This window comes from Lotus japonicus, chromosome 1 (assembly GCF_012489685.1).
Source record: "Lotus japonicus ecotype B-129 chromosome 1, LjGifu_v1.2".
NCBI classification, from domain to species: domain Eukaryota; kingdom Viridiplantae; phylum Streptophyta; class Magnoliopsida; order Fabales; family Fabaceae; genus Lotus; species Lotus japonicus.
Window position 1 is genome coordinate 34071433 of NC_080041.1, and position 25274 is coordinate 34096706.

The window sequence follows — 25274 nt, forward strand, 5'->3', positions numbered from 1 at the left end:
CCGGAACTTGAAACCAGTTGTGTCAACCCATATTGGCTTGAGCCTAACATTTTAACTAAAAATGTTTTTGAAATGACATTGACCTTAAATGTTTATTTTTAAAATAAAATAATATATATATATATATATATAAAAGAATAGAGTTGAGAAATGTCTCCTCTCAACATGGGTATTATAACCACGTCAACATAAGCCGACAACAAGCTTAGTCACTGTAGCTTAAACCTCCCAAAAACCCACATGCATAAGCACTTTCCCCTTATGTTATATCCTTACATGAGTTTGAAAATTTAAGTAAACAACACACTTCTCTTAGGTGATAAATGGAAACAATGTAGAAATAACCGCAGTCCGCAGCTAATGAGAAAGTCTGCCAAATTCATGTAGCAACCATCAAATCTCTGCGTGTCCATGGTAGCTCGGTGGACCCTCAGCACCAGACCAGCTCCCTTTTTCCTGGAATTAACATTAAATAAAAATAAGACAATTAAGAAAAAATCAAGAAATAAACGACATCAATCCTAATAAAATCTAAAATTTAAAAAGGTACTGATTAAAGATAGATAAAAACTATCAAAATCTAGCAAATCACAATAAAAACTTATAAAATCATAAATTAAATAAAAATCCGAAAATTCAATAAAGACACCATAAAAAATTGATACTCTCAAAATAAAATAAAAGACCCAAGATAAAATCAAGATATAAACAACCTAAATCATAATCAAATCTAAAATTTAAAAAGGTACTAATTAAAGATAGATAAAAACTACCAAAATCTAGCAAATCACAATAAAAACCCATAAAATCCTGAATTAAATAAACATCCGAAAATTCATTAAAAATACGATAAAAATTAATCAATACTCTAAAAATAAATCAAAAATAAAATAAAAGACCCACAGATAAAATCAAGAAATAAACAAACTAAATCATAATCAAATCTAAAATTTTAAAATGTGCTAATTAAGGATAGATAAAAACTACCAAAACCTCACAAATCAAAAATAAAAATTTATAAAATCCTGAATTAAATAAAAATAACATAAAAATTAATTAATACTCTAAAAATAAAATAAAAAACTCACAACAGAAGAGAAAAACAAACATAAATTTTTCCTTTAGATTCAATACAAAATTGTTGGATGAAAAATTAACTTTAATTTTTTGTTTGAATTAAAAAAAATTGAAAGTTATTTTTTTTATTTAAAATTATTTTTCATAGGGAAATAATGCATTCAATGTGTTGAAGAAAACGTTGTAAGAATGCAAGAAAAATATCATAAAATCATCCAAAAACACAACAATATGGTTGGTATTTCATCTATGTTCTACCAAATTACAACATCGATGTTCTACATGAAGTCTAAGCCTACAATCTGAATCAGACACCCATCATATAGTAGGACATATGTTCCTGTTGAGATTTGACTCATTATATTTTGGGCTAAAATCTTTAGTTTATTATGATTTGATTTAATGTGGATTGTAAAAGGTTTTAAGGGATTGTTATAGGATTTATTAGGATTTTATTGTAAAATAGAGATCAATAGAATCCACTATAAATAGGATAACAATGTAACCCTAAAAGTTGTACTTGGCACCACATGCTTCATGCCACAAGTAATACAAAGGAGCTATAGTTACTCTATAGCCGCAGAGGTAGGCAATTTGGCCGAACTGCGTGACCAAAGATGTTGTGTGCTTTATCTGTGATTTCTCGTTCTACTACTTCGTGCAATCGATGTGCTTGAATCCCCTACAAGCGGTATCAGAGCCGATGGTTCGTGTGACCATGGTAACAGCTGGACAACTTCCGCAGAGGGGCCGATGGTTAGTAACCATGGTAACGGTTGGGTAACTTCTGCGGAGGGGCCGATGGTTAGTAACCATAGTGACGGCTGATATCTTCCGCTGCGAAGGGAGGTCAACAAGGATTGCAGAAGTCGTTGTGAGAGGAGAAACCGACGGATCTGAAAGACACGGAACAAGGTGGAGATCTGTCTACTTTCACGAGGCGAATGCCACACCAGGGAAGAAGAAGTGGATGGATACCAAGGTGGAGGAGTGAAGCAACAGGGTGTTGAGCAAGGTGGAGTTCAATCCCAGAAATCAGAATCAGGAAACTAAAGCAGCAGATCTTCATAGGGGGAGTCCGGAATTCGCCAAGATGGAGATTGTTGAGATTTGACTCATTATATTTTGGGTTAAAATCTTTAGTTTATTAGGATTTTATTTAATGTGGATTGTAAAAGGTTTTAAGGGATTGTTATAGGATTTTTTATGATTTTATTGTAAAATAGAGATCAATAGAAACCACTATAAATAGGATAACAATGTAACCCGAAAAGTTGTACTTGGTACCACATGCTTCATGCCACAAGTAATACAAAGGAGCTATAGCTACTCTATAGCCGCAGAGGTAGGCAATTTGGCCGAACTACGTGACCAAAGATGTTGTGTGCTTTATCTGTGATTTCTCGTTCTACTACTTCGTGCAATCGAGGTGCTTGAATCCCCTACCGTTACCTTAGCACCCATAATTACTAACTAAACACTTTGCAGACTGTTTATAGAAGATGCATATAAAGGAAAAGACAATCAATCAATATAAATGGCCAGAAACATAGAATAAAAATGCCTGAATGATAAGTATCCTTCATCTCCCAACATAAGAATCAATAATAACAATTCCAATAGGAACTGAAAGATCAGATCTTTGCTACACAAATGTTAGACAATTGGACACATGAAAACATGAGACAAACAACGAAATTAAGCTATCAACTATATATTCTTCTTCTTATGTATCAAACTTTCAAATTAACTTCATTAAGAAGCTAACAATATAGACTTTTTCTACTTGATAATCATGTTATTCTTTGAGAAGCATATAAGGAGTGATAAGTTTTTCTTTTTAGATACTACAGTCAAACATATAGGGGAATGAAAAAAGGGAAACATATAAGCATAACCTTTCTCTCTCGCCCTGAAATTAGCTTCTCAAAACCCAGAAACCCAAATCAAATTCTCTCTCACATGTGCTAAGGAGATTACTACTTTTAAGGCATGACATGAATCTAAAGACTAAATAGTAAATGTCATGTAAACTCCAAACTTTTCAATGATAGCATCACATGCTCCTTCTTCTAGATATCCCCATCAACCTTGACCTGTCTTTGAGCCATCAAAAAAATTTGAAAATAGGAAGAGAAAATGATATCACTTTCAAGAACCATAAATCTAAAAAAAAGGGAAAAAGTAATAAATGATGAGAATCCATACATCAATTTTTCCATCATAGATCGTAGCACCAACCTGAGCAATATCGTGAGTCTCAAAGGTAACCACACCGCTTTGCCATGGGATTAAGCCCGTCATTACGAATACTTTCTTCAACTTACAAATCAAGGAGAAAAAATCACAAATGTTATTTAACCCAAAAGTCCTGAAAATGTATAGAAGCCAAAGATATATAAGGACTCTCTGTTGAATATATGTTAAGATTTAGTTTATTATTAATCTAACAAAGAGATAAAAAGAAAATAAATCTATCTAAACCTCTCTCTATTTAAATAGATATTATCTCTATTTAAAAAATTCAATAAAAATTAATTAATACTCTAAAAATAAATACAGATAAAATCAAGAAATAAACAACCTAAATCCTAATCAAATCTAAAATTAAATTTTTTTTATGAGAATTAACGTGAGAATGACACGTCACTAAATCAACGTGATGGAAGTTCTTCTCTTCTAAAAATATATATATATATATATATATATATATATATATATTGATAACCTCTAAACACCTCACACCAACAACAACCAACAAATGCCACAAAGCTCGAGCTAAGACCCAAATCCTTAGAGACCAAAAACAAACGGTAAAAAGCAGAAATAAACATGGATCAGACCTTATATGTTTATTAATTTGGTTTGGTCTGTCATAGGTTTAATGTATGGTAGCTCATAGGTTCTTGCGAACGCCTTGACCTATTTCCATAACATCACCCTAAATTATGACTAAAAAAAGACCTAGTACCTTGTGTAAGTTTCGGTTCAGGTATAATTTTATTTTGGCACAACTATTTATATTTAAGGCGGATGAAATTGTTGGAAAAAAACCTCATGAGTATGATCTAGTAAAGCATGACGCAGTCTCATACTTAATCATCGCAAATTGAATCCCCGCTGGTCCCCTTTTATTAAAGTAAATGTAAGTCTCATGTAAATGTTTTTTGAGTCACCATCCTAGCATCCTTTCACAGCAACACCAAAAAAGTGTGAACCCAAAAATAGGGAATAAATTTGTTCCGAGTAAATTTAATTAAATTTAATAAGAATGGAAAATGTTCCCCTCGTAGTACTACTACTACTACCTTGGCAAGAATCCACAACAAGAGCAGCGGTTTTCTGAGAGAGTCAGAGTCTGCGTTTGAGTTTCCCCAATCCCTTCCTTCCTTCCTTCTTATTCATTCTTACTAATCTATAACCCTATTCATTCTTTATTTACGATGATGCTTTGGTTCAGTTGTTGAGTTCTTCTTGCGATTATTTTTAGCTTGTTATCCCCTTCGAAAACCCCTATTGGCTATTGGCTATGGCAAATTCTCGAATTGGTTCGTCATTTTCTTGTTCAGCGGCTTCCATTTCTTCTCCTTTTCAACGCACAAGAGCTCCCGCTTCCCAGGTACGTTTTATCACCCAATAGAATAGAATAGATTGCGCTTTGTTTCATCACTTTACCTCTTTTGTTCATTCTTCTCAAGTTTCTTCCTTTTCTCTCTTTTCTAAATGAATATACAAAATAAAATTGTGGGTAATTCTCCATTTTCCAATTCCAAATAGTTCTTACCTTTTCACTTTTTGTTGGCAATAGTATAAGTTTGTCTGAATAAGTGAAAATGACCCCATTAACTAGATTATTATACATGTATTTTGTTCATGCTGTGCTGAGTTTACTATTTCATTGGTTGTGTTTGTTTTGTTTATGTTTTCGCTTGAGGCACTGCCCACTATGGCTCTTACTTGGTGGAACTTGAACTTCTCTTCATGTCAATGTTTTGTTTTTATTTTTACAAAGTTTGAAGTTCCTGGATGAGAATGTCCCTGCTATTAATTTGGCTTCCGTAAATGCGTGTTTGGAAATTCGTTTGCATTACAATTGATTCTAAGCCTGAATCGGTTCTGGGGAGAAGTTTCTGTGAGCAGCTTTGATCTCAGAATTGATTATGAAGAAAGAGAAGCCGGTCCAAACATACTATAAAATGAGTAGTTGACTTTAGAGAGAAAAGTAAGAACATCAAAGATGAAGACTTTAACAAACCCATCACGACTTATTAAGCTTTTAATATCAAGTTATCAACCATTTTTTTTTCTCATTAATAGTTGAGATTATTCACTTTTTCTTCTGACGTGGGTTGTCACTTAAGATTAGCGAAACCCCCCTGCGTGTTGGACCTAGATATAGGATAGGGGTGCAGCTGATTTTCACTTCATTAGTTAGCAGGACTTGTTATTGTTGTTGTTGTTGAGTTAGTAGGGCTTGTAGAAAAATTGGAGCTCAAGATTAACAATCATTGATGGAAAGACCGAAAACCATCTTCCTTCATTGCATTGTTTAGACTTTAGAAAGAGTAGCTAGCTCTATGACTTTTTATTCTGATTACTGAGTTCTGGTCAAACATAGAAGGCCTGCGGGAAAAAAAAATCTTGATATTCTGCTCACCTTTGACATTATTGATGCTAAAATCATCATTCTTTAACAACTTTGAAAAACCCTAATAAGTTCTATTCAAACAATTGCACCAATTGTGTATTTAATGGCTTTGGAAAGAAGAAAGAAAATTAAGGAGGAGCTGTTGAATATATATATGATAGGTAGGAGCAGAGAATTGGGGAAAAATAAAAATAGCAGAGGAAACAGAATAGGGATAGAACTGAAATGTCTTATAAAGAAAAGAGTTAGGTATAATTTGCTCCGGGTATTTGAGAGTTCAGAGAGCTCTCCACAATATGAGTTCACCCAAAAGGTACAACACATCCTAACTTCCTTCCCTTTTATGTCCCAACAGCTAATAGAGATAGACTGACAGTTGCCAGTTACAATTATCCCCCAACCAGTAAAACAACAGGTTAACTAACTAATTGGCTTCCTAGGGTTCCTAACATACACCTTAGTGACCAGTGGCCTAAAAGCCACTCTATCAATATATTTGATGCTTGGATCTTTCCTAAAAATAAGTCTTTTAAAAAGATCATAGACTCACATATGTGAACTCAGGAATTTGGCTTTTTCTTATTTATTCTACTGATAGTAATGTAATCACCAACTGAAAATTATCAATAACCATTGATGCAGTAAGCATGTGATATAAATGGAGTTGAACTTGTGTGGGATCTGCTACTGCAAAGAAAAAAGTGTTGCATTAGTTATAAGGGGCTTATGGGATGTAGAATTATTTGATATTGATCTGTTTGGGGTGCAAGTTGACTAGTTAGTTGAATCATAGTTCACTCAGTAATTCGTTTGATGAGTTTCCTAACTATGATTGGTTTGGATGAGTACCAAACTCCCGTCTCTTATTTGTATGTCTCCCTCACTTTAGCTCGTTAATTAGTTTTGGTTTATTTTAAACACAAATGGCACAGTAAGTTGCTACAGCATAGCTGCATAGGTCTAATGGAGTGCATTTACCTGAGGCTGAGAAGCAGTCAATGGGTGTATGCATCACGATATTTTTTCTTGCATTAATTTGATCAACAGATAATGTTTAACTAAAATTTCAAGTGAAATAATTTGGGAATTCATTTCATAATCACTTGCTCAAAGCCACAAATATTGTGGAGTTAGAATAAATTGCAACTATTTTCTTTTTTATATTCATTATTTTTATGAAAACTTAGTCCATGACTTATTGAAAATAATTTTTGTCAATCAATTAATTTCACATATAAATAACACATGTTACAGACTACTGTGTGCATTTTTTTCTCTCTGAAATTTGATGATGATAGGTTATAGGTGTGATATGTATAAATCTTTCCATCTTCTACTGTGGTCTTCTTCTAGATATTTAGATCTCCAATCAAGAAAATCATGCGATTTTCTATTTGAGTATAGCTATTTGATTAATTGTATGGCATTATACTGTCATCCAAAATTGTTTACTACATATATTTGGGTATAGCTTTATTTACTATTCCTCTTACTTGGTTTCTTGTCATTTAATATTCAGTTGAGCTTATCACAAGGGGTGTTTGTCAACCAGCTATCTGTTGCTCAGCTGAAGATACACACTAAAGGTATGCTTATTTATTAGTTGATTCCTCAATATCTACATTCTGTACTAAGTATCCAACTCAGTGGTTATTTGCACCCTTCAAATCTTAAGGTTTAATCTGCATATGGACCGAAGTTGAAGGGTGTGAGTTGCAATTTGCCCAATATTTAAATTCACTCCTCTGGAAATGTCTCTGTTAACATTCTTTTGATTAAGTATTACTATTGTGGTTAGACAAATCATGGCGGTTTAAATTTACAAATGGAAAGCCAAAGTTAAAAGGAAGGTTCCAGAAACAGCACAGTGCTCTTTTTGTTGTCTCTGAGGACCAGTCAGAACACAGTGAGCTTGAAATAGCTGCTACAGTGCCTGAAAACAACAATAATATTGTTCAAAACTTCTCTCCTGCAAGCAACTCTTCTTATCATTTGTCAGGGAGTGACGGAAAACCAGGTTTAATATCATTTTATAGTCGTCCATATGGAAGAGATAATGAGGTCCTTTTATCAAATCCAGAGAAGAGTCAAAATAGCATATTATGGTTTATGGGCCCTACGGTCCTCGTTGCCTCTTTCATTTTTCCTTCACTATACATGCGTAAATTGCTCTCCATCATTTTCGAGGACTCTTTATTAACAGGTAAATTTTCTTCAGATGAGAGACTCTCATGTTTGTTCATTTTATGCATTTGGTTTAATATTGCTTTATTTGCTGTAATCTGCATAACGTACTATTTCTATGTGGAGAGTTTAGTATCATTTTGATATATTCTGTAGCAAGCTGCCAGCATCTTTTATTATTATGGTTAAAGTATCTGATGATGAAAAACTGCTGCGTAAAAGGGGGAACTAATTGTATTTAGGACTGTTAGTAAAGTGTTGCTAGGGAAAACATCTTGCATGTTCAGAACATGAATATGATTCTCATTGGTTGGCTTGGAGTTATCTATATCATGACAAGATGGACGTGTCAACAATCGTCAGATGGTTGGATAGAAATGGAGATTGAACCATACTGACAGCACAATTGATGATAAGTTTTGCAATTTCAATGTCTATAATCAGTTAAACATTTACGAAAATCGAAATTGGTTTAGAAATTCAATTTGTTTATGGAGTGGCAGGGAAAAGTGTTTGTAATTAGTGAACTTTTTGTGAATTATGTGCTACAGAATTGGCAGTTGTGACTTGAACTGTACTCATACACCAGAATGTCCAATTGATTGCTCTAAATCATCTTTTTTATTATCATTCATTCTTTCTTAGCTCTGAATTGTGTTGTCTTCTGTAAAATCTAAACCCTGAAGTCTGAAGTATCTTGTTTCTTCATCTCCAGATTTCCTCATATTATTCTTCACTGAAGCAATTTTCTATTGTGGTGTTTCACTATTTCTTTTTCTACTGGACCATTTAAGGAGACCTGTACAACTGGATATTGTTGCAAATAATGGCAACACTCTGCCCCCTCAGATGGGACAGAGAATCTCTTCTGTTGCTACACTGGTACTTAGTCTTGTAATTCCTATGGTCACTATGGGTTTGGTCTGGCCATGGACAGGCCCTGCAGCCTCAGCAACTCTTGCTCCATACCTTGTTGGCATAGTTGTCCAGTTCGCGTTCGAGCAGTATGCTAGATATCGGAAATCGCCTTCATGGTGTGCTATTCCATTCATATTTCAAGTAAGGACAATCCAGCCCTTGTTGGTTAATTTTCTGTATCTTATCTTCCTGATAAAAAGTGAATATAATAAAGTAAATACATCTGGTTTTGATAGTCTAAATTAACATTGGTTTTAGCTTAGGTCTCACTGATTTATCGGATTGAATCAAACTATAATATTTCAAATATTCTTGTAATCACTTTTTCTCAATTGATTATTCATATAACAAACTAGTAAATTGTCATTAACAGGTGTATAGGCTGCACCAACTAAATAGAGCAGCACAACTGGTGACAGCTTTATCATCTACCGTAAGAGGAGCTGAGATGACCTCGCACAACATGGCCATAATCAGCTCTCTGGGTACCCTTCTAAATGTCCTCCAATCTCTTGGTGTGATTTGCATTTGGTCCCTGTCAAGCTTCCTCATGAGATTTATACCTTCTGCTTCCACAACCATGCAGTGAACTAAAGAATTTATTGTAAAGTTTGTTAACAATGTCATGTGTCCCAACCCATAGTTAATTTTTGTGGCAGAATCTGCAGATGTACTTGTTATTGTTTTATTTTGTGGTCTAAACTGTTAAGTCTAATTGGACATTTAAACACTAATCCTTTGACTCGTCTAGACTAATTTGTAATTGAGGACCTTGGATACCGAAGAAATAACAGGAATACTTGTAGTTTTACGGCATATGAAATGTGTTTTTTCTAATAGTCTGATTCTTTTAAGAGGGAAAATGTTGTTTCTACAAAATTAAGAAAAAAAAGGGACAGTTAGATTGGTATATTATGTATTATCATATATATAGAAATGTATGAATTTGATCTGATATAGAGGGGGTCTAATGATGAATGTTGTTGAAGAGGTTAAACATTATTTTAGTTAAATTTTATGTGCTAATATTAATATTTTGATATATTGAAAATTCAAAAATATTAAATGTTTTTTCTTTAAGTATTTAGATAATATTTAATGTCGTCGGTGTGAAACATTTTTACACAAACTTCAATGATTGAACCACATTTTAAAATAAAAAAGGGAGAAATATACCTATAGTACCATGAGGAACATCAATACCTCACAAATGTAGGGCGAGGAGGGAAACTTAACGCCAAGACCATGAATATGTAGGTACACGTAGAAAAAAATGGAGGTAGGGATCGCTTGAACCTTTGCTAAGACAAATGAGCTCGTCCTCACCACAAGGTTTGAGGACAAGTTGGTCGTCATATACCTATCGGGCGAAGCCGGTTGTTAGACTCTTGTAGGTGTTTAATAGAATAAAGATTGTGGTACATCTAGCAACCCTCGAGCACCTTAGAAGCAACAAGGGCGGTCTGGAGGGGGCAAGGAAGAGACTTAAAGGTGTTATGCGCAAAAGTTTGCAAATAGGGCGGTGCAGGGGGAGTGACCCCCTCCGCCTCGTCACTGGAGTTTGAGACGAGATTCAAACTGACCATGAGAAGACGAAGATTTACATGACCCATTTTATTTTAAAGCTTTTCTTATTTTTATAAGATGAGTAAATTACACTCCACTAATTTGAAGTTTCATTGTATGACACTAAACTCCAAACTTACTTAAATATTACACTCCACACCACCCACTATTAATTACCTGCAAATTTATTTACCAATTCATTTTACCAATATTTTCCTGCGAATTTTTCTTCAAATTTGAGTAATTTTTTTGCAAAACTATACCTGCAAGTAATTCCACAAATAATTAGTGCAATTCCATGCCTTCCCAAAAAAAAAATAGTGCAATTCCATTTTTCATTCTATTTTTTTTTTTTAGTCTTTCCTTCTTCTTATATTCTTTTAACATGATCCTTAAAAAAACTTTATGTGAAGCCACCTGTGATAAATAAGTTAGATAATTACGTTTTTCAATTAACGAATGCATGATATTTACTTAACTTCTCATTTTAATGGTTTAGTAGTTGTAACTCATTTTCAAGGTGGCCGAATTATTAATTGCTTAGATTTTCAAGTTGGCAATTTGAACGAATCCTCCCACCTTTTAAATTAAAATTAGTCATTCAAATTCATTGAAACAAAGCAGAAACGTTTTGAAAATAACACAATAAAATCGATTCGAAATTATAGCAATTAATAATTTTTAGTCTTCACAAAACTAATCTAAAGCAAACTAAACTTCAACTCTCAAAACACTTATTTTTTTTAAAATATCATTTTAAAAGAGAGAAAAAGGAAAGATTAAAAAAATAAATGGAAAAATTGGAGAAAATTTCACTAATTATTTGTGGAATTACCTACAAATATAATTTTACAAGAATTTTACTTAAACTTCAAAAGAAATTCACAGGAAAATATTGGTGAAATAAATTGGTAGCAAAATTTGTAGATATTACCAACAAAATTCAGTACTCAAGTTGTGTACAAGGGAATAATAATAGTAGTATAATTTTCTGTCTGAATATTTCTTTTTCAATTTTTAATTAGTTATATGTTAACTAAATTTGGTTAATTTTAAAAATGTATGACCTGTTGATATTTTGCATATTATGAACAGATTCAAATGAAAGCAGGGGTAGGGGCAAAAGGTTTCGTATTGTTTCTTTTTCGATACATCGGAAATACAATTCCTATTGTTTCTGATTCAAATTCAGTAGTTCCACATAAAGAAGGAGATACAAGTGAGTGTAAATTATAATGGTTACTTTGTTTAATTTAATTTAAATGCAATTCTATTTCTATTGAATTCCATGTCAGTTTTATGAGTTGTTTGGTTCTAGATGAGAAAATTTTAGGAGAGAATATGCTAATGGAGAAAGAGGGAAGATAAAGGAATACTATATTTTAAAGGTTTTTCCCGTTACCGAAAAAATAGAAGAAAGGGGAAAGAAACGAGAAGTAGTATGATTCATACTTACTATTTTACCCTCATATATCACCTTTTGTACTATTAATTTAGACAATAACTACTCCCTCCGTTCCAAAACTATTGTAGTTTTAACTTTTTTATTTTGTTCCAAAATCATTATTGTTTTACATATCCAAAACACTTTATCTCATTCTCTTCCATTCATGCCCTCATTCAATATTACATCACCCAAGTATCACCTCTTAATTCCACCAATCACAATTCTCACCAATTAGTTGACCAATGATTTTCATTCTCTCTCTTTCATATAACTCATATTAAATAAGGGTATTTCAGTCAAATTATAACATCAATTAATGAATTCTTAATTTTTATGCATAACCCTTAAACTACAATAGTTTTGGAACGGAGGGAGTAGTTAAGTAACCCGTGCAATGCACAGGTGACTTTTGTTATACAATATCTGTAATTTACGTAATATTATATTTTTTAAATTTTTTATATTAATTTTCAATTGCACAAATAGATAAATCTTTGTTAGAAATGTTTTTTTTTTGTGTAAATTGTTTTCATAATCTTAATCTGAGTGTGGTGAAAGTCAAAGGTATATCTAAGAGTGTAGTCCGTAGGGATCGAACTCTCTTGGATGATAAGATGTTAATGTTAATTGAGAAAAATCTCATAAATGATAATTTTATGTAAGATATTTACATTTGAAATCATGATAATAAGTGTTAGTTTAGTACACCGTATATGCATGATATTATAAGTTTATACAATATACATTATCAGTTTATTCATTATTTGATGCTAACATTGTATTCTATGGACTTATCCATCAATCTACTCTTATACATTAAAATAAGGGTGCACATGGGCCGGGTAGATCCAATGAACCCGCCCGATCCAACTCAATCCAATGACAAAAATGCGGGTTGGATTGGGCAAACGGGTCAATCAGACGGATTTTATTACGATCCAATCAACTTCGGATCGGATATCGGATTTAATAACAATCCACCCGATCCAACCCAAAATCCAAACATACAATAATAATATATTGTTTAATATATATTTTTAATAGTTTTACCTAACATACATGTAAATTCTAAAACCCTTATTTTATTTCACAGTTTCACTTTTCACATTCTTCACTTTTTGTTTCAATTTTATTTGGCATGTCGGAGAATTGAGACAATTAAATTCCAATGTCATGCCATTATCGTATTGATTAACTTGATTCCATTGCCGCAATTATTTTTCGCGGTATTTGGCTCTATGTCATTTATGTAATACTATTTCATGCTATTTTTTTTTTTGATAAAATAGAGGGCTTAAGCCCGAGAACTAACAGGAGCTAGAAGCTCTAGCATCATTTCCAAGCATAGGGAATAACCATGGAGGGGCATTCTCTCCATTGAAAACTAAGTTTTGGGCTTGATGTCCCATGTTGGCTAATTTGTCTGCACTCATATTTGCCTTCCTGTTTAATTATGTTATGGAAAGTGACCTTCACCGGTCTTGAAGCTAGATTGTGAATCCGCTCAACTATCCTGTAGCAATGGTGGTCCCTCGGGCAGTTGATAGTAATTAGTTCCACAGCTACCTTTGAATCAACTTCAATTTCCAAGTCTTTGGGCTGGAGATCCTGGACAACTTCAAGGCCTTTCACTACCCCAACCAGTTCAGTTTTGAGCGTGTTCCCTTCAGCAATTTTGCAGCAGAAGCCTCTAATCAAGCTACCATTCCAATCACGAATCAGACCCCCACATGCAGAAGTGGAGTTTTGGTGCCTGAAAGAGCCACCTGTCTTCAATTTCCAGACGCCAAAAGCCGGTTTGGACCAGGTTTCTGGGTTGTCATTGAGAGGGGAACTTAGGATGTTATCCATAAGGGATAAGTTTTTAGTTACCTCTGTTGCATAGTTAGAGATTATAATTGAGAGATTGCCCGGCATAGTAATGTGGTTGTTGAAGATAAGGTCACACCGGTCTTTCCAGATTTGCCAAGCAGTGATGCCAAAGAGAATGTTCCACTTACTACCTTCCTTGTGGACATTACTCATTTTGAGATTGGATTCAAGCCAGTTGGAGAGTCCTTGACTATAGAATCTGCTCCAATCTCTAGCTGGTAGGAAACAGTTCCATGTTTCTTGGACATAAGGGCAGTCCCTAACGGCATGCATGATTGATTCCTCTGTTTGAAGGCATCTCGGGCAGATAGAAGAATTAGTCATGTTTCGTTTCATTCTTTCATAGTTTGCCAGTAAGCGTCCATGAGCTAATTTCCAAAGGAAGCATTGGACACGGGGTGGGCCTTTATACTTCCAGACTTGTTCGAAGGTTTTTGATGGGTTCTGCAGTGTCTCATCTAGGAAGAGAGGGTAAACAATGTTGATCTTGAATTTACCATCCTCTGAGTATTTCCAGAATAGGTTATCATCACCCTTTTCTGGTTTCGGAGGCTCCAATAGAGCAATTCTGTCACAAATGTCTTGAGGAAGCCATTGCTTGATTAGTTGCCAGTTCCACTCATTATTTTCAGTGAAGTGTGCTACAGGGAGATGAAGATGCGAGGTGGGATTCTCAGTTGGAAGATACTCCATGAGGTTTGATTGGAAAGTAGCCCAATTGTCCCTCCAGAACAAAGTGGTAAGGCCGTTTCCTAATTCCCAGTGTCCTCCTTCCTCTGCATACTGCCAAGCTTGGCATAGGCCTTTCCAAGTTGGAGAGCTACTCGGTTTTGGAATGGGATAGTTTCTGTTCCTGGAGGAGAAATTGTATTTGGCACGTAGCATCTTTGCCCAGAGGCAGTGTTCATCATGCTTGATAGTCCAAGCTAGCTTCACCATGTATGCTTTGTTGATAGTTTGTAGAGTTTTGAATCCGAGACCACCTCTTTCTTTTGGAGAGCAAATAGTATCCCATCCAATAAGGTGACATTTCCTCTTGTCTGCAGTTGATCCCGAGATGAAGTTTCTACACAAGGACTCAATCTCTTTGCAAATGCCAATGGGAATGGGGGTGGTTTGCATGATATAAGCAGGAAGACTAAATAGACAGGATTGAGTGAGAGAAATTCTTCCTGCCATTGATAGTGTTTTGCTTTTCCAATTAGAGAGTCGTTTCCTTACCTTATCCACCAAGAATTTGAAGTTGTCTCTGGTCATTCTAGTGTGAAGGAGAGGGACCCCTAGGTACATGCCCAAGTTTGATGTTCTTTCAATTCCCAGGTTGGTAGAGAGTTGGTTGGCCAAAGAGTCATTGACATTCTTGGAGAAGAAAACCCTTGATTTAGCCAAACTTAGTTTCTGACCTGAAGAAGCATAGAAGTTTCCCAGTGTTTCCTGTATTAAGTGAGCCTGGTCTAGTGAAGCATCAGCCAGGATAATTACATCATCAGCAAACATTAGGTGAGAGACATTAAGGCTTGGTCTTCCTATTTTGAAAGGTCTCCATTTTCCCTCTGTACATGCATCAGTAATGGCATGTGATAGTCTTTCTATACATAGAACAAATAGATAGGGGGAAATTAGATCCCCTTGTCTAAGGCCTCTGTGGGGTTTGAAGGAATCAAGATACTCCCCACGCCAAGCAATGGCCATAGTGGAAGTTGAGACACATTTCTCTATCAGAGTTATGAAATTCTGGTCAAAACCAAAAAACTTGAGAGTATCAATAATAAATGGCCATTGGAGTCTGTCGTAAGCTTTTTCCAGATCCAATTTAATTTCCATATAGCCCTTTTTACCTTTCCTGATCCTCAAGGTATGAATGATCTCTTGGAAAATCAGCACATTATCCACAGTAGATCTTCCTTTAATAAAACTGGCTTGGTTATGAGAGATCAGGTTGGGCAGAACAACACTCAATCTGTTGGAAAGGATTTTAGTGATTATTTTGTAGTTTGTATTGCAGAAGGAGATTGGTCTAAACTGGGATACTTTTTTCGGGGCCTTTATTTTTGGGATCAAGGCTACCACTGTACCATTTACCTCTTCAATCAATTCTGGTTGGAGGAAGATCTTTTTCACAAGCATACAGAGAGAGCCTTTAATGGTTTCCCACTTCTTCTTTAAGAAGATCGCATGGAGACCATCAGGTCTTGGTGATTTCAGATTCCCTATACTGAAGAGAGCTTGCTTAATTTTTGTCTCATGTACAAATTCACTCAGCTTTGCTCTTTCCATATGATTTAGCTTTGGAAAGAGGGAAGAAGTTTGGAATTCACTCTGTTGGAAGTTTTCAGAGGAGTAGAGAGCCTTGAAGAAATTAGTAAGGAGGGCCTGGATTTCAAAGCTATCATAGATCCATTCCCCTCTATCATCCTTTAAAGCTTCCACCCTATTCTTTTGTTGTCTTGTAATGGTGCTTTGGTGGAAAAATTGTGTTTCTGTCCCCTAGTCTCAACCACTTGGTTTTTGCTTGCTGTGCCCAATAAATCTCTTCCCTCCTGAGAATGTCATCATAATCTTTCCAAAGACTCTTCCTGATTTTTTGTAAATAAGGGTTAATTGCTTCTCAATTCCATCAAGTCTTGCAAGAATTCTTTTCTTGTTGCTAAAGATATTGCCAAAGACAGTTTTGTTCCACTGCTTTAGATGTTCAGTGCATTTGTCAACATTATTGCTCCATGTCTCTGATTCTTGCCAGTGATTCCCAACTTGCTGTAAGAAATTTGGGTGCTCCAGCCATGAAACCAGGAATTTAAAGGGTTTGGGCTTCCTGAGGTCAAGGCTCATTCTGACCCAGAGGCCACAATGGTCAGAGAAGGGGAGAGGGATATTTGTGACAGAAGCCTCTGGGAATCGGTTCCTCCAGGAAGAGTTTGCAACCAGTTTGTCTAATCTCTCTCTGAGGGTACCTCTTTGCCAAGTGAAAGGTGTCCCTTTAGCTCCAATGTCTTCCAAGCTGTAAGTGTTCAGGTAGTTTTGGAATCTGGTAGCAGAAGCTCTATTCATAGGGGCTCCTCCAGTCTTCTCTATATCAAATAAGATGGAGTTGAAATCCCCTGTCACACACCAGGCTCCCTGGAAAAGGTTGCTAGCAGTGGTGAGTTCCTCCCAAAGAATCTGTCTCATTCTCTCTTGGGGGTTTGCATAGACTATGGTTAGAAACCATCCCCCTTGGACTTTTGGGTTGATGTGGAGATGGATGCATTGGCTTTTGACAGCCACAACAGTGATAGAGACTGCAGCACTGTTCCAGCAACACCAAATACCTCCTGAAAATCCAATAGGATCAAGTTTAACAACACCATCAAAATTAAATTTATTTAGAACAGCATCAGCTCTATTTCCACTAATTCTAGGCTCTAAGATAGCCAAGAACTTCAGATTGTATATCCTTGTGTAATCATTTATGAGGCTGGCAAAGTTTCTTTTACCAGCTCCCCTACAATTCCATATTAGACTATCCATAAAAACAAATAGGAAAAGGTGGTGCCCCAAGAGATCTCTATGGAGGCGGTGGCCTGTTGACCTCCATCAACACTGTCTCATTCAGAGATGCATCATACAACCTTTGTAGGGAATTCAGATCCTTCACCCCCTTCTTCTGGAGTAGGGCATACATCATTCTTAGTTCTTCCTCATGTGGGTCATAGGATTGTTCTTGTGGGTCATTTGCTTTGCAGGCCACATCATGGAACTTATCCCCTAGATTTACTTGGAGTTTCATCAGGGATTGTGGCCACTCTTTGGTTTGTGCTCCCACAGGTTCATCAGGGGTTATCTTCATTTGTTCTTTTTCTATTCTGTCTACCTGCATTGAGGTGGTCGGGGGAGAGTTTTCCTTGTTCTGCTTAGGATTGTTTGCAGATTTAGCAGTCCTTCCTTTATTTGTTGGTTTTGCTTGCTTAATTGTAGCTCCCTGTTGTTGTTTGCCTCTCCTGCTCTCCTGGTTTCCTGTGCTCTGCTTATGCTGCATATCTTGGGTTTTCTCATTACTTTCTGGTTCCCTTGAAAGAACATCAAATCTGGTCCCATTCTCCCTGAGGATTGTCCCTTGATTACTGGCCTTGGGAGGTTTCCTTTTGGGTTGTCTCTTGGCCATCATCCAAGGTCCAAAGCAGCTTTGAGTCTCTGCACTAGGGGTTTCCTCATGAACAATTCCTGGGTTTTGATTAGCATCAAGGTTTGTTGGTGTTGTCTTTGTGGCGACAGGTTCTGGGGGACAAGAAAGTGGGGCAATGAGTTCAGGGCAGTATTCCTTCTTGTGGCCATACCTACCACATTCAAAGCAAATAAAATGGAGTCCCTCGTATTCGACGTTGCATTCTGTTCCCAGAGCTGTTACAGTTGGAACAAGTTTGTAGCTAAGGTCAATTTCAACACATTCGTGCATATTGGCCTCTCGAGTGGAAGGAGGTATGAGTGTCAATCTTCAACATAGTACCAAGCATAGATCCTGCTCTCCACAGAAAGGTCTCATTATACAGTTCTTGAGGTAATTTGGGGAAGCGAACCCATACAGCAATTTTTCGGACTTCATCATCCCCCGGCTTGAACATTGGTCGCCATCTTTGAACCAAGAGATAGTGATCAGCGATTCTCCAGGGGCCTTCAAATAGGGCGTACAGGTAGTCCTTTTCAGAAACAAATCTCACCAGGAAGTAGTCATCAGTGAGGTCGATGACTTTCAGGTCGCCTTCGCGAGCCCAGAAATGGTGGATTCGCTGGTTCATCCATTTGAAGCCTATCCTCTTGCCTAGGAGCTTAATGACAAGAGAGTATTTCCAGGGCCTGCACCATTCCTCGTATTCTTCGAGAGAGATAGGCACTACTGGTTTCGGATTGAAAGCTCCTCTGTCCGTTTTTGGTTCTTCAGTTTCCGGATTTCCCACCACCAGTTCATCCCTCACCAGGTCGATGATTTCTTGCGGTGAGAAGATTGGTCTAGCTTGTTCTCCAGCAATGAGTTTCTCCTTGTATGAGAGTTTTGCTGGGTATGGCATTTCAGTATCCTTCTCTGTTTTCTCTAGCGTTTCCACATCCTCAATGTGTTGATCCATTACAGCGTCGTCTTCCTCGTTTGGGGTATCCATACGCACTTTCTTTGTGATGCGTTTTGGTTGTTCGTTCTCTAGGCGTTGAGAGCGGTGGTTTTCTCCACTTGCCATGGCCGGCTAGTGGGGAGGGAGAGCAGGTGCGGCGGCTGGTTCTAGGTTAGAAGGTTACGGAGGCAAAGTTAGAGAGAAGGCAGAGTTTCTCTCTCTAGGTGTCATGACATGCAACTTCTTCTATTTCATGCTATTTAGTACAACGTTTTGTGTCTTTTTTATGCTATTTGGTACTATAACGAATTTACCAGTTTTTTTTTTGTTTTTTTTTTAAGCTTTGATATTTTTTTCAATATTCCAGATTTATTGTTATTTTAATATAGTGATCCAATCAACCCATCCGAACCAACCCGAAGATCGTCGGATTGGGTTGGTTCGGGTTTGAAGGTGAAAACTCACAAAATCCAACCCAACCCAACCCAAACAATTTTGATTGGTTCGGATCCTGATTAGCCTATAAATTCATCCAACTCAACCCATGTGCACTCCTACATTAAAATGAATAAGATTGTGATATAAACTACTAGTCACAACCACCACCAATTCCACTTCCATAATCACCACCACTCAGTGCCACCACCACCCTTCACCACAGCTACTGCCACCTTGCAATACTGTCGCCACCACCACAACCAATTTCACCACCACCTCGACAACCTTCCACAACGATCATCGTCACTGCCATCACCACTGTGCTGCCACCACCACCACCACCACTGTCGCCACCATCACCATTACCACAACCACCCTTCGCAATCGCCGCTGTCGTTGCCGTCACTACCGCCTCTATTGCCGTCACACCCGCTCTACAACACTTTCATGATCGCTACCTCCACTACAACCACCACAACCAACTCCACCACCACCCCTTAAATTTCCTCCACCAGACCACCACCTCCCATTGCCACTACTACTGCCACCACCACTATAACGTCTCCACCTTTGCCACCACCACCTCCGTTGTCTCCAACACTGCCATTCGTCATCGCCACACCATTGCTACCACCACCGCCTTACAACACTGACACTACCACCGCCACCACTCTGTCACTTCCGCCACTACAACCAACTCCACTAACACCCGTACAATCGCCTCCACCACCATCATCGCCATTACCATCACTACCACTCTACCGTCACCACCCACCTCCAGTACAACTATTATTGTCACAACTACCACCCTCCATTGCTGCCACCGCCATCTCTACCACCACCATCCATAAAGCATATGATTGCATCAATTTATATAAACGATATGATAAGTAATACAATGTTTGACCAAACATTGTATATTATTTAATTTTGATCAGCCTAATACTATCAATCTTTATAATATATAACACATAACATACCAAACAACCCCTAAACGAAATAACATCAAAGGTTTCCTTTAGCAACGCTGTGAGGCGAGCTTCTTGTTCAGCTGACAATGCACTCCCAATTTTCAACATCTTATCCTCCACTTGAATAGATTTTGTGTCCTCAGCCGGCTGAGGTCGTAAATCTCTTGTGTCATCCCGAGGATCCAAAGTGAAGCCTTCTTGAGGGAAGATCTCAGTGATCCGATGGCTCTCCTTGGCCGTCTTTTTTCCATACAAGGCCAAACTCTATAAATAACATTCCCTCACCACTTCTTGATCCACACGCAGTACCCCAATCTTTCCATTGCACGTCGGATACTTAACAGTCAAGTGAGTAGAGGAAATTACTGCACACAACTTGTTAAGCATATCCTGACCAAGCAACGCATTACAATTCGCCTGACAGGCAATGACCAGGTATTTGACTTGAATTTTTTTCACAAATTCTCCTTCGCCAAAGGGAGTTGAGATTTCAACATACCCCCTCACGTTTACCCAATTGCTAGTGAAACCAACCAAGGTGTCAGGGCAAGGCTTCAAATAAGATTATTTAAGTCCCAACCTCTCAAATGCATCACCATAAATAATATATGCCGAGCTTACCTGATCCAGAAATACCTTCTTTGTTTTGTAATTGTCGACCCTGATAGGAGAGTGATTAAGCCAACACACCCCTTCGTACGCATTGTGCGCTGAGTTGACCGTCGCAACATGCCTTTTTCTAACCTTGCTTGATAGCTGCCCACCGCTGAATCCTCCAGCGATGGACGAGCATTTGCCTGATGGTTCTCCTAATTCCTCAACGATTTCCTTACCTTTAGAAGTAGTTGCTTGCGTCGCCTTTGCAGGTTCAACCTGGGCGAGCTCATTTCCAACAAAATTCGTTAAGTTTCCGGCCTTTATCAATCGGTCGATTTCCTTCCGCAATGTCCAACAATTATCAGTGGTGTGACCGACAGCCTTGTGAAAATCACACCACTTAGTTGTGTTAACATTGGCAGGAAGTCGCCTGAGAGGTCTTGGGTATTGCACAACATTTGTTTGTCCAACGGCGCGCAAAATCGCACTTAACGAGGCGTTCAGTTTTGCTTGCTGCCCGGAAGTGGGTACATTTGGTCCCTCGAGCGCCTGAGCTGGCATAGTAGCTTGTGCATTTCTATGACAAGTGATACTTTGTGGTCCTTGTCTTGCATGCTGATAAGGCGCTGGCCGCGGTTGGCGATGCGTTTGGGCTGGTCTTGAATCTTTGCCTGAGCGAGTCTTATCAGAGGGCGTGACGTCTGGCTGAAAGTCCTTGCGCCAATCCTCTCTTTCCTTCTTTGTCCGATCGTCCTGCTCTACCAAAATAAACTCTTGGACTCTAGCCCGCAGATCCATCATATCACGCGCTGGGCGCCTAGTTAGATAACTGTTTAACGATCCCCCCGAAGACCATTTTTGAAGGCCGCCATGCATACCTCGGGACTGTCATCTTTCAATAGCACTAAGACTTTACTGAAACGTGCCATGTAGGTTTTTATTCTCTCGCTCAGTTGCTGACGAATGTTGAATAAGTCAGCATTGGTCACCTTTTGAGTTTGATTGGCAGAGAAATGAGTCAAAAATTTAGTGGATAAATATGTGAAGGTACAAACAGAGTAAGGCGGTTGTTTAATGAACCACGTCATCGCCATGCCCTTAAACGTAGAGGGCAATAAAAAGCAACAAAACACCAGTATAGAAGCCAACTTGACTGTAACAAAATTATCCCATGATTGATCTTATTCACCCACCATTACACATGTACATATATAAGCTTTCCCCCTCCATCGAGCCAATATAAAAAATTGAATTTATTTACAATTAGTTATAAATATAAAAAATATCAATAACTAATTAATATTATTATTAATGTAAAGGCGGAAAATTTAATTATTATTATTATTTAAAAAATTCCCTCAAGTTGTAAGTAATAATTAAAATTAAAAATCAACTAATATTAAAAATAAATATGAGAAATTGAAAAGTTTAACAAAGGTAGTCAATTATAGTTATTTATTATTATTGAAGAAATTTCCTCCGTTGTGATTAATAGTTAAAGTTTAAATTTAAATATTATTACTCAATGAGACTAACATAGCAGATGCATGCAGTTTTTTCTTTAATTTTTTGATTTAATTTTTTTAATGTATTACATAAAAGAAATTTTTTTACTATTGCTTTTTTTTGGTAGATATATATATTTTTTACTATTTCTAAACGTATTTAATGCAATGGTTGAAGAAACTTTTACACACATATTGATGAGTACTAATTGATTGATATTGATTTTGCAATCAGAAATCTAAAAACGGCAACTAATGACTAATGAGCATCTGAAGAACACGAAATGTACCAATACATTTAAGTTTTTTCTTTGGTCAATCCAAATACATTAAGTGAAAAAATAATGAATATTAAACATGTATCAAGATGCAAAGTAAGACTTGATACATTCACTTTCAAAAAAATGACTTGATACATTGCAATTATTTTTTAAGAAAATACATGAAAAGACAAACTAGGTAATAGATGAAATTACTTATTTTATCCTTATTTTAACCTAATTGTCGTCATTCTCAGGTCAGCTCTTGTTCAATTTTGTAATCTTTGTCTCTCTGACAAGGGGAGGAGCGGCAGCCATGGAACCACCGTCCTCCGCCGCCACCACCACCACCACCACCACCACCAAGTCCCGAAGCTACTGGCGGTGGAGCAAGCAAGACTTCTTCCCTGAGCCCTCCTTCCAGTCCGGCGAATCCTACCGGACCGCCCTTGCCAACACCTGCCCCCGCCTGAAAGACCGCCTCCTGAACCGCTCCACCGACTCCCACGAGCTTCTCGTCCTCCCCCGCGCCAGCGAGAATCCCTTAACCCCCTGCCTCACCTGGTGGGACCTCATCTGGCTCGCCTTCGGCTCTGTCGTCGGCTCCGGCATCTTCGTCGTCACCGGCCTGGAAGCCCGCTCCACCGCCGGCCCCTCCGTCGTCCTCTCCTACGCCATCTCCGGCTTGTCCGCGCTCCTCTCCGCCTTCATCTATACCGAATTCGCCACCGACGTCCCCGTCGCCGGCGGATCGTTTTCCTTCCTCCGCATCGAGCTCGGCGATTTTCTCGCCTTCGTCGCCGCCGGGAACATACTCCTTGAAGCCCTCGTCGGCGCCGCTGGCCTTGGCCGGTCATGGTCCTCCTACTTCGCCTCCATGGTGAAAAACGACCCGGATTTCTTCCGGATCAAAATCGGATCCTTCAAACATGGATTCAACCTCCTCGACCCCATCGCCGTCGCGGTCCTCCTCATCACCAACGGCATCGCCGCCAGCGGCACCCGCAAAACCTCCGTGTTAACATGGCTGAGCTCCATCCTCACAACCCTCATCATCGCGTTCATCATCGTCGTCGGTTTCATCCATGGCAAACCCTCAAACCTGGTGCCGTTCTTCCCTTACGGCGGAAAGGGCGTTTTCAGCGCCGCCGCGGTGGTTTACTGGTCTTACACCGGTTTCGACATGGTTGCAACCATGGCTGAAGAAACCAAGAAACCTTCAAGAGATATTCCAATTGGGCTAATTGGTTCAATGACCATGATCACTGTTATCTACTGTTTGATGGCTTTGTCTCTTGTTTCTATGGTGAATTACACTATGATTGATCCTGATGCTGCTTATTCTGTTGCATTTGTTCAAATTGGAATGGGTTGGGCTAAGTACCTTGTGAGTGTTTGTGCATTGAAGGGAATGACTACTAGTTTGCTTGTTGGATCAATGGGTCAAGCTAGGTACACGACGCAGATCGCAAGAGCTCACATGATTCCTCCATTTTTCGCGCTTGTTCACCCGAAAACCGGAACACCGGTAAATGCTACATTGTTAACCACTCTTTCTAGCTGTGTGATTGCTTTGTTCTCGAGTTTAGATGTTTTGTCTAGTGTTTTCTCTGTTAGCACACTCTTCATTTTCATGCTCATGGCTGTTGCATTGCTTGTGAGAAGGTACTATGTGAGAGAGGAAACTTCATTGAGTGATTTGAGGAAGTTTCTTTTGTGCTTGATTGTGATTATTGCTGCTTCTGTTGCTGCTTCTGCGCTTTGGGGATATGGTGTGGTTGGTCCGGTTGGTTACGCGGTGGCGGGTTCTGTTTGGTTTTTGGCTACATTGGTGTTGAGTTTCCTTCCCAAGCAGAGGGCTGCGAAGGTTTGGGGTGTGCCTCTTGTTCCATGGCTGCCTTCGTTGTCGATTGGGACTAACCTTTTTCTGATGGGGTCGTTGGGTTCTGAGGCTTTCTGGAGGTTCTTGGTCTGCACTGGTGTGATGCTTCTGTATTATTTCTTTGTGGGTGTTCATGCTACTTATGATGTGGATCATCAAAGTGGTCAAGAAGCAAAGAATGGTGAGGGAATGGGAGATAACAATCAGGGGGCACAGCATGTTTCCTAGTTTGATCTATTTCGATTTCTTTTTTTTTCTTTTTTTTTTTCTTGATAGACATCTATTGAGATTTGGTATATATTCTTTCAATTGCTGGGTTAGGAAGTTGGTTTAGCTTTTCCTGTTGTGGTTGAATCTATATGAGAATACAATCCTTGTGTTTGATGGGAAGCAACTACGCAGGGGTAGTCAATTGTAGAGTTACCTTGCCCATTCATAAAATGTGATGGTATACGATTAAGAAAAAGCTCTCGAGTGAAAGTTTATGTTTTCCCCATTATTTGCAAGTTTCTGGATGAGAAAGTTTGTGTATACCCTTGCTGATCCATCAAGTTGGTCTTGGTATTGCTAAAGCCTAAAGCTCAGTCTCAGAACACACAACAACTTGTTTGGTTTCTAATAAGTTTGACGGGAAAAAGTTCAATTTAGAAGGAACCAGGAGAGAAAGAAACCCATTTTGATTGAAAAACAAACTGACTCTCTCTTTATGAGGTCCAATGGTTGGTCATTATTAGTATATGTTAATATGATCCACTCATTTCTCAATGTTAGCAAATAATAGCAATATTCTATTTTCCCATGTGCCAAAAAAATGCTAGCAGTATTATG

At 37.9% G+C, this 25274-nt stretch overlaps 4 protein-coding genes across 4 annotated transcripts; 2 read left to right on the plus strand and 2 right to left on the minus strand.

Moving 5' to 3' along the window:
• Positions 1–4366: 4366 nt before the first annotated feature.
• LOC130734490 (uncharacterized) lies at positions 4367–9643 on the plus strand. The gene is made up of 5 exons (XM_057586938.1): positions 4367–4696; positions 7245–7311; positions 7524–7928; positions 8625–8968; positions 9201–9643. The coding sequence occupies exons 1-5, from the start codon at positions 4607–4609 to the stop codon at positions 9414–9416; spliced, it is 1122 nt and encodes a 373-aa protein (XP_057442921.1). The 5' UTR covers positions 4367–4606; the 3' UTR covers positions 9417–9643.
• A 6562-nt stretch (positions 9644–16205) lies between these two features.
• LOC130733648 (uncharacterized) lies at positions 16206–17219 on the minus strand. Its single transcript, XM_057585879.1, has one exon. It carries the CDS (start codon positions 17217–17219, stop codon positions 16206–16208), a length of 1014 nt encoding a protein of 337 aa, XP_057441862.1.
• Positions 17220–17256: 37 nt separating this feature from the next.
• On the minus strand, positions 17257–18919 carry LOC130733658 (uncharacterized). Its single transcript, XM_057585885.1, has 2 exons — positions 18196–18919; positions 17257–18089 (listed from the first exon to the last, which is right to left on the minus strand). The coding sequence occupies exons 1-2, from the start codon at positions 18917–18919 to the stop codon at positions 17257–17259; spliced, it is 1557 nt and encodes a 518-aa protein (XP_057441868.1).
• A 3878-nt stretch (positions 18920–22797) lies between these two features.
• Positions 22798–25211, plus strand: LOC130734491 (cationic amino acid transporter 8, vacuolar). The gene has a single exon (XM_057586939.1). It carries the CDS (start codon positions 22881–22883, stop codon positions 24672–24674), a length of 1794 nt encoding a protein of 597 aa, XP_057442922.1. The 5' UTR covers positions 22798–22880; the 3' UTR covers positions 24675–25211.
• The last annotated feature ends 63 nt before the right edge of the window (positions 25212–25274 follow it).